The sequence below is a fragment of the Rutidosis leptorrhynchoides genome, chromosome 2 (assembly GCF_046630445.1).
Source record: "Rutidosis leptorrhynchoides isolate AG116_Rl617_1_P2 chromosome 2, CSIRO_AGI_Rlap_v1, whole genome shotgun sequence".
Taxonomy (NCBI): Eukaryota; Viridiplantae; Streptophyta; class Magnoliopsida; order Asterales; family Asteraceae; genus Rutidosis; species Rutidosis leptorrhynchoides.
In genome coordinates, this window is record NC_092334.1 from 90,225,238 (window position 1) to 90,235,431 (window position 10,194).

The 10,194-nt window shown below is 30.5% G+C and overlaps 1 protein-coding gene across 1 annotated transcript; it reads left to right on the top strand.

Annotated features, from left to right (window-relative positions):
• Window positions 1–5,376: 5,376 nt before the first annotated feature.
• Window positions 5,377–10,096, top strand: LOC139891136 (uncharacterized). Its single transcript, XM_071874073.1, has 5 exons — window positions 5,377–5,607; window positions 6,459–7,788; window positions 8,518–8,787; window positions 9,459–9,614; window positions 9,763–10,096. The coding sequence occupies exons 1-5, from the start codon at window positions 5,594–5,596 to the stop codon at window positions 9,880–9,882; spliced, it is 1,890 nt and encodes a 629-aa protein (XP_071730174.1). The 5' UTR covers window positions 5,377–5,593; the 3' UTR covers window positions 9,883–10,096.
• The last annotated feature ends 98 nt before the right edge of the window (window positions 10,097–10,194 follow it).

The following is a 10,194-nucleotide window of genomic DNA, read 5'->3' on the forward strand; positions in this document are numbered from 1 at the left end:
AATAAACTGTAATAACATATCTAAAGATTTATAGGATAAATTATTTTAACATATGCCTTTTTAACAATTATATTATAACATAATAGTTCTATAGATATAGATTTATAAGTGTAGTGACCCGAACTTTTCCATATTTATATATTTATATATATATATATTAAATGAAATTGTTATTTACATGATTAAGTGTTTTCAACATGTTAAGCAATCAAACTTGTTAAGACTTGATTAATTGAAATAGGTTTCATATAGACAATTGACCACCCAAGTTGACCGGTGATTCACGAACGTTAAAACTTGTAAAAACTATACGATAACATATATATGGTTATATATATAGTTAACATGATTTTATTATAAGTATGTATCTCATTAGGTATTTTAACAATGAGTTATATACATAAAAATGAGACTATTAATTTAAGAAACTCGAAAACGATATATATAACAATTATCGTTATAACAACGTCTTACCAGGTACATATGAATCATATTAAGATATTGATACACTTGGTTAATTATGTTAAATGATAAGTAAATATATTATTAAGTGTATTAACAATGAAATACATATGTAAAAATAAGACTACTAACTTAATGATTTCGAAACGAGACATTTATGTAACGATTATCATTGTAACCACATTTAACTGTATATATATCATACTAAGATATATCATATATCATAATATCATGATAATATAACAATTTAACATCTCATTTGTTATAATAAACAATGGGTTAACAACATTCAACAAGATCGTTAACCTAAAGGTTTCAAAACAAAATTACATATCCTTTATATCTAATCCATACACCAATGACCAAAAACACCTACAAACACTTTCATTCTTCAATTTTCTTCATCTAATTGATATCTCTCAAGTTTTATCTTCAAGTTCTAAGTGTTCTTCATAAATTCCAAAAGTTCTAGTTTCATAAAATCAAGAATACTTCCAAGATTGCAAGTTTACTTCTAAGTTTTCTAAATCCATTCCAAGTAATCATCCAAGATCAAGAAACCTTTGTTACTTACAGTAGGTTATATTTCTAATACAAGGTAATAATCATATTCAAACTTTAATTCAATTTCTATAACTATAACAATCTTATTTCGAGTGGAAATCTTACTTGAAATTGTTTTCGTGTCATGATTCTGCTTCAAGAACTTTCAAGCCATCCAAGGATCCTTTGAAGCTAGATCCATTTTTTCTCATTTTCAGTAGGTTTATCCAAGGAACTTGAGGTAGTAATGATGTTCATAACATCATTCGATTCATACATATAAAGCTATCTTATTCGAAGGTTTAAACTTGTAATCACTAGAACATAGTTTAGTTAATTCTAAACTTGTTCGCAAATAAAAGTTAATCCTTCTAACTTGACTTTTAAAATCAACTAAACACATGTTCTATATCTATATTATATGCTAACTTAATGATTTAAAACCTGGAAACACGAAAAACACCGTAAAACCGGATTTACGCCGTCGTAGTAACACCGCGGCTGTTTTGGGTTAGTTAATTAAAAACTATGATAAACTTTGATTTAAAAGTTGTTATTCTGAGAAAATAATTTTTATTATGAACATGAAACTATATCCAAAAATTATGGTTAAACCCAAAGTGGAAGTATGTTTTCTAAAATGGTCATCTAGACGTCGTTCTTTCGACTGAAATGACTACCTTTACAAAAATGACTTGTAACTTATTTTTCCGACTATAAACCTATACTTTTTCTGTTTAGATTCATAAAATAGAGTTCAATATGAAACCATAGCAATTTGATTCACTCAAAACGGATTTAAAATGAAGAAGTTATGGGTAAAACAAGATTGGATAATTTTTCTCATTTTAGCTACGTGAAAATTGGTAACAAATCTATTCCAACCATAACTTAATCAACTTGTATTGTATATTATGTAATCTTGAGATACCATAGACACGTATACAATGTTTCGACCTATCATGTCAACACATCTATATATATTTCGGAACAATCATAGACACTCTATATGTGAATGTTGGAGTTAGCTATACAGGGTTGAGGTTGATTCCAAAATATATATAGTTTGAGTTGTGATCAATACTGAGATACGTATACACTGGGTCGTGGATTGATTCAAGATAATATTTATCGATTTATTTCTGTACATCTAACTGTGGACAACTAGTTGTAGGTTACTAACGAGGACAGCTGACTTAATAAACTTAAAACATCAAAATATATTAAAAGTGTTGTAAATATATTTTGAACATACTTTGATATATATGTATATATTGTTATAGGTTCGTGAATCAACCAGTGGCCAAGTCTTACTTCCCGACGAAGTAAAAATCTGTGAAAGTGAGTTATAGTCCCACTTTTAAAATCTAATATTTTTGGGATGAGAATACATGCAGGTTTTATAAATGATTTACAAAATAGACACAAGTACGTGAAACTACATTCTATGGTTGAATTATCGAAATCGAATATGCCCTTTTTTATTAAGTCTGGTAATCTAAGAATTAGGGAACAGATACCCTAATTGACGCGAGTCCTAAAGATAGATCTATTGGGCCTAACAAACCCCATCCAAAGTACCGGATGCTTTAGTACTTCGAAATTTATATCATATCCGAAGGGTATCCCGGAATGATGGGGATATTCTTATATATGCATCTTGTTAATGTCGGTTACCAGGTGTTCACCATATGAATGATTTTTATCTCTATGTATGGGATGTGTATTGAAATATGAAATCTTGTGGTCTATTGTTACGATTTGATATATATAGGTTAAACCTATAACTCACCAACATTTTTGTTGACGTTTAAAGTATGTTTATTCTCAGGTGAATACTAAGAGTTTCCGCTGTTGCATACTAAAATAAGGACAAGATTTGGAGTCCATGTTTGTATGATATTGTGTAAAAACTGCATTCAAGAAACTGATTTCGATGTAACGTATTTGTATGGTAAACCATTATGTAATGGTCGTGTGTAAATAGGATATTTTAGATTATCATTATTTGATAATCTACGTAAAGCTTTTTAAACCTTTATTTATGAAATAAAGGTTATGGTTTGTTTTAAAAATGAATGCAGTCTTTGAAAAACGTCTCATATAGAGGTCAAAACCTCGCAACGAAATCAATTAATATGGAACGTTTTTAATCAATAAGAACGGGACATTTCAATAAGGTTGATTCAAATTAATTCTGATAATGATCATTACATACCATATAACATATCATGATATCAATTAAACTCGACATGAGATCAATGCAATAGATTTATAACATAACATTATAAGTTTGTTTCTCGTCACTATTGAACATCAGTATTATATTATAACATATCAAACTTTAACAATTCTACAGATTTTATGACATTTCGATTAAACTGAATATCTCTATTATAACAAACTTTAACAATCTATGCATGAGTTCAACTGTATGCATACATAACAATCTTTACAACTATATTATCCCAATGTTTAACAATCTATGCATCGGATTAACTCTATGCATACATAACAATCTTTAACAACTCTATTATAACAATCTCTATAGATAGAAATAAACTGGTATGAAAGAACAATCTCTAAACCTATTTGATTAAATGAACCGATAATAACATAATGATCGATTATATATTAAGTAGCAAATTGAAATAAGATTTGATTACCTGAATTCATAGACTATAAGGTTAATTTTAAAACTTTATCTTCATAATCATCTTTGTTCTATTGCAATTTTGATATACTGCAGAAAACGAAATAGAAATTGAAATTGAAATTGAAATTATGATTGTGATCTACACCATAATCTGTCTCACACCGATAAATCTTAATCTTCATGTTATATTTGAATCGTCTCACAAATCAATTATTCTTCATGTTAAATCGTAACACAGGTTAGAATTAAAATCAAAACCATTTATTCTTCACACAATCACGTTTTAGATGTTCGATTTAGGAGAAGAAATATTTAATCTTGAATTTGATTTGAGTCGTGTGTTTTTAGGGAGAATATCTTCCTGTAATTTAACTTAACGTGAATGAATGAAATTGTGAAGAACCCTAATTTTTTATTTTTTATCCCGTGTTTTTATTAGAAGTGTAAGGGGTATTTTAGTCTCATTATTTTTAACTTTAAAGATTATGAGGTCATAATACATGGTGTTTTTAATGGTTGAGATTAGTGATAACTTATGCATGGATGGCTAGGATTAGAAGTTATAGATTTAGATGACCTATTTTTGTATTTGTTTTAATATATAGTATAGAAGTATAGATAGATATAGACTTTAATTTTAATTTTTTATGGAAATTCAGACTTTATTAATTTCACAACGTATGAAATTAAATAAATTTATCTATATATCTAGAAGGAAATGTTAAATGAATAGTGAACTTACTAAGTTTATCTACATATCTAAAAGGGAAATGTCAAATGAATAGTGAACTTCTTAAGTTTCATAAATTTACAATAAAACTTTTAATTTTTTATAATTCAACCCACTCTTTATAATATGTAACTTTATACTAACTTTTATAAATTTACCACAAACTTTTCACATTTAAAAACTTACCCATAAAACTTCTCATTCTTTATAAATCGACCACGTAACTTTTACTATCTAATAACTATTATTATTATTATTATTATTATTATTATTATTATTATTATTATTATTATTATTATTAAATCAATCACATAATTTTTTACTTTGTTATCGTTTAACTATTTTTGTTATTACAGATTAACCACGTAACTCATTTTTAAATAGCCGTTTATTGTTATTATATATATATATATATATATATATATATATATATATATATATATATATATATATATATATATATATATATATATATATATATAGTTTTTCCTATTTTATTAAATAGTTTGTATCAATCGTTGATGTACGTCTCACTTTATTGATTGGGCATTTGGGTCTTTTCTCTCGACAAGACGAAAACTAAAACAAAACATGGTGAATAATTATTTTGACGCTTGATACAACTCAATCACATAACTATTTTGTGTCCTTCCTCGACAAAACGAAAAATAAAACAAAAAAAAATGATAAATTGTTACTTTCTCAATAATTAGCTATGTAATTAATGTTAATCAAGGGTGAAGAACCGGATTCAAAGTCGGATCGCCTAACTAGTTGAATTTATAATTTATTCTCACAATTGTTAAGATTCATATTTTTTTGAAAAGCAAACCTACATTCTACACACAAAACTACAAATATTTAAATTTAACCATTTGATTAGAAGCAGCGTCACTAGTTACTACTAAATTAATAAAGGAAAAAAAAAACGAAAAAGAGAAAGGGAAAAGGGAAAAAGGGAAAATGAACCAAATAGAAGGGACAAGCGGCATTCATTGAGCGGCAACCATTTTTGACACGAATTTGATCGAACCTGCCACCGTAATCAACCTCCGTTTATTCTTTTGCCACCGTAAAATTCATCACATCTTCATGTTACACTGCCGGCGACAGCCACGTTTACAATACCGACGAAAATGATTCAATGCTTTAGCTGGTGAAAATGCTGGCAAGTATCCTACGGTCATTGTTATCTGAATTACATGGCGTTAGCAAGGTAATTGAACCTTTTATTTACATTTTATTTGTTTTTTTATTAGACTATGATGTTATTTGTGTTTAATTAATTAGTTAATTAATTAATACTTTTTAATTAGCTGAATATGGTGGCTGTGGTTTGAAGTTAGGGTTTGGTTTTGATTGACTGTATTTATCTCATCACGTGGTATATGTGTGTGCTAATACATGATTTCAATCATGCATTTTGCCTGTGTTAATTACTGTATCTATTCAGTTAATCTGTAAAACAGCATGGTAATTAAAAGATCATTCATTTTAGCTTTTTCAGAGTTGAAATACTCTTTTAACCTGTAAGCACATAATTTCTCCTTAATATCATCCTCAAATCATATCCAGAACACTTAACAAACGTATATTGAATTTTTTATTCTTTTAACACGGTAGAAAGGTAATTTTACTCATTTCATATCCTTCATTCAAAAGATTATCAAACAGCTTATTTTCATTTTGAACCAAGTTTATTCAGAGACTCTGAATCATTCAGATTAAGAACCATTAAGCGCTAAATCATTCAGTTTTATCAAACGCAACCGTAGTTATGAACAATGATCAGACTAGTATTTTACAAATTTAGGATATACTTTCTACTTGTAGACTTTGTCACGTCCCAATGTGGATGATCTATCTTTAGAGAACAGCTCTGTTATGTGTGTTTAATTCCAGATCGTGTCTCTATTCTATTCCTGAAATTTGGGTCTATACTTTAAATCATCCATGACAATAATTTATTAAAAAGTGGTGACTATTTTATTGTACTTGGCCAGCAATGTGAGTAAACGACCCCTCATAGTTGGCACGAGATAAAGGTGGTATGTTAATTTTATGCAGGTTGTTGGCTGTTGCCAATGTTAGAAGGGCAGCACATTCTGTTTCTTCAAGGCATAAAAGCTTTGAATCAAGTAATCACGGTGCCCAATTGGCACTCGTGTTTCACCGTTCCTACCATAGACTGCATTCACACTATAAGTTTCATAACAGAGGCCTCACATTTTATACATTTAATCAACCAAAAGGAAGCTTGTGGAGTTACAAACATGTTCGAAGATATTGTTTCATGTATGCAAGTAATAAAGTTTCGCACCATGCTCAAATTGCTTGGAAAAGGGTATCTCAAATCTGTACTTATAATTGGTCAACACAACCATTGACTAGGGTCGCTTGTGCAGTGAGCTTTGCTTTAAGTAGGTCCCAGTTAATTGCTCCTGGTATATTAGCTTTTCTAGTAGGCGAGCTAGCGTGGAACCAAAGATCATGGGCCGAAGCCGAAGCGTTATCCTATAAGAATGATCTTTACACACATGCACAAGACGGGCATGTTTTCTTGACCTCATTTGTTATATCTCTTATTGAAGTTTTAATATTGTGTCTTAGAGCAGTATATTTAGCAATTTTGTTTGCACCATGCATAGCTATGGCCCCTTTTGCGGATTCTTTTGGTATTGAGTTTCGTAAGACATGGTTACAATGTGTTCATTACACTTTAGAAAAAGCGGGACCCGCGTTTATTAAATGGGGTCAGTGGGCAGCTTCAAGGCCAGATCTTTTCCCAAATGATCTTTGCACAGAGCTTACAGAACTTCAGGCAAACGCACCAGCACATAGTTATTCATACACAAAGAAAACTATTGAAAAGGCATTTGGTCGTTTATTACATGAGATATTTGAAAACTTTGAGGAGGAACCAGTAGCATCTGGAAGCATAGCTCAAGTTCATCGAGCCACTTTAAAGTTTCGCCATCGTGGTCAACGAATTAAGCCGATTCTTGTTGCTGTTAAAGTTAGACATCCAGGTGTTAGTGAAGCAATTAGAAGGGATTTTATATTGCTTAATTTATTTGCTAAAGTATCAACATTTATCCCAACTTTAAAATGGTTGAGACTTGACGAAAGCATACAACAATTTGCTGTCTTTATGATGTCTCAAGTTGATCTTGCTAGGGAGGCAGCTCATTTGAGTCGTTTTATTTATAATTTTAGAAATTGGAAAGATGTTTCATTCCCCAGGCCTTTATATCCACTAGTGCATCCTGCTATTTTAGTGGAAACTTTTGAGCATGGGGAAAGTATTATGCACTATGTGGATGATCTAGAAGGACATGTAGGCATTAAATCTGGGCTTGCTCATATTGGAACTCACGCACTACTAAAGATGCTTCTAGTATGTAGTTATACATTCTTGTTTGATCATTCATCTGTATATTAATAAGTACTATACCTGGCAAACGGGTCAGGTTGGGTCGGTTCGGGTAACGGGTCAAAACGGTTTCGGGTTGAAATGGGTCATGGGTCAAACGGGTAAAAAAAATTAACGGGTCCAAATGGGTCAGGTTGGGTCGGTTTGGGTAACAGGTCGAAACGGGTAATGGGTCAAATGGGTTAAATAGGTCCAAATAGGTCATATACATTTACATTTGATTTTTATTATATTATTTTAGTTATTATTTATTTTTATAATATATATATATATATATATATATATATATATATATATATATATATATATATATATATATATATATATATATATATAAGAAAATATTAATATACATAATAATTGATATAACCATTTATGCTTTCGTAAATGTTTGATGGATGAATCTTGTTATGCTCGACCCATTTGACCCATTCACAAGTCCCATTAGAGCTGTCTATTTATTGTACCGAAGGATCTGATACCCATTTGACCCGTTCTTTTATATTTTGTATAAGACCTAATATGTTGAAGAAAAAGCCATTGGACATTTTTTTAAGTTTTGTTTTACATTGTCAGGCCTAATTTTTTCCAAGACCCAATTGACCCAAATTTGAGAGAATGGGTCTCAATTGCCAGGTATAATATTATTGGTTAACAGACTGCCCCTAAACATGTTTCCATCTTCAATTACAGGTTGACAATTTTATTCATGCTGACATGCATCCCGGGAATATTCTTGTAAGGATAACTGAGGGCCCAGCTTCGGATACAGGCCTGTTCAAATCTAAGCCTCATGTAGTTTTTCTTGATGTGGGTATGACTGCTGAACTTTGCAAGAAAGATAGAGTCAATCTGATTGAGTTTTTTAAGGCTGTTGCTCTTCAAGATGGGCGTGCTGCTGCTGAACACGTTCTTAAATTTTCAAAACATCAAAACTGCCCAAACCCATCTGCCTTTATTAAGGTCAGGCTCTTCTGTATATGTGCCATTACTCATGTTCATACTCATTGTATGTTCCAACAGAGAGTCTTGGACAATAACACGGTTTATTGTATATTGATTGGTAGTTGTGTAATTGGGTTTTATTTTGTATTGTCTCACTCAAATAAAGGGACTTACTTTCAAAAAAAAAAAATAATAAGGAAGGCGAGTAATATATTTTCCCATACTTTCAAAAAGTTTATATGGAAGGCGAGGTAATATATGTTCCCTTTTTAGGCAACCACCATTGACTTATTCTTAATGTTAATATGACTTTCAGTATTTCCATGGTGGGTACTGCTAAATTTGGTCATTTTTTTACACCTGCGTTTAACTTAACAAATACTTTAACTTAAAGATCGATAAAGTTCCAAACTTTGTTTATGTTACTGAGTGAAAGTTACTATCTTTACTTGGAATTGATACGAGAGTGAAAGTTATATCTATATCTATATATATAGTTATTCTTGATAAATTTTGATGGACTTTGAGTCTGTTTATTGAGTAAGCTGATATTTTTTAATATTATTTACATGTTTCTTGAAGTCTGTGAACTCATACTTTCTGTCATTGGTTTATTTGAACTGGCATAAATATATTTAAGCTGATCTCTTATTCTCTCGTGACATGTAACGGAACTATGGTCTTGACAGGATGTAGAGAACTCATTTGTGTCATGGAGATTGGGAAAAGGCGACTTTTTAACTCCTACTGATTGCATGCAGCAGTTGCTTGAGCAAGTTAGGCGCCATAGAGTTAATATTGATGGCAATGTGTGCACCGTGATAGTAACCACTTTGGTTTTGGAGGTAAAGTTTTAGAATTTATTTATCTATACTTTTATTATCGGTTGTTACCATCCTTATGGGCATAGATGTTTTTTTACCAAATTTGACGTTGGAACTTACGTTATTGAGTTCCCTGAAATTTTTGGAAATTTGCATTCTTCGTTAACAGAGTTGGCAGAGGAAGCTGGACCCTGAGTATGATGTGATGCACACATTGCAAAATCTTTTATTTAAAACAGATCTGGTGGAGGATCTTTTTTATACAATTGAAGGACTCATGGCTCCATGAGATGGTATTAAAGTATTCTTATCATTGTCTTTTGTATTTTGTATTAAGTTCAATAGTGTAATCTTCATAATAAGTAAAAGAAATGTACTATATGATTTTATTGAGTTGTAGGAAACAATAAACATACACACACCCTCGAGATCGTTAGGGCTGATTTTGTCATTTTGATCACTTTTGTATACCTTGTAATGTTACTAATTTTTGAATCTCATAAACATACGATCTTGCTATTTTTTAACATGGGAAGCAATTTGTACACTGCCCTACTGTTTTTTTTGGAATCACTCAGGAGAGACTAAAACACTCACACGT

Excerpts from the sequence above, each read along its gene's own strand:
- LOC139891136 (XM_071874073.1), top strand. Across the intron at positions 8,788-9,458 it reads ACCCATCTGCCTTTATTAAG|GATGTAGAGAACTCATTTGT; the intron begins GTCAGGCTCTTC and ends TGGTCTTGACAG. Across the intron at positions 9,615-9,762 it reads TAACCACTTTGGTTTTGGAG|AGTTGGCAGAGGAAGCTGGA; the intron begins GTAAAGTTTTAG and ends CTTCGTTAACAG.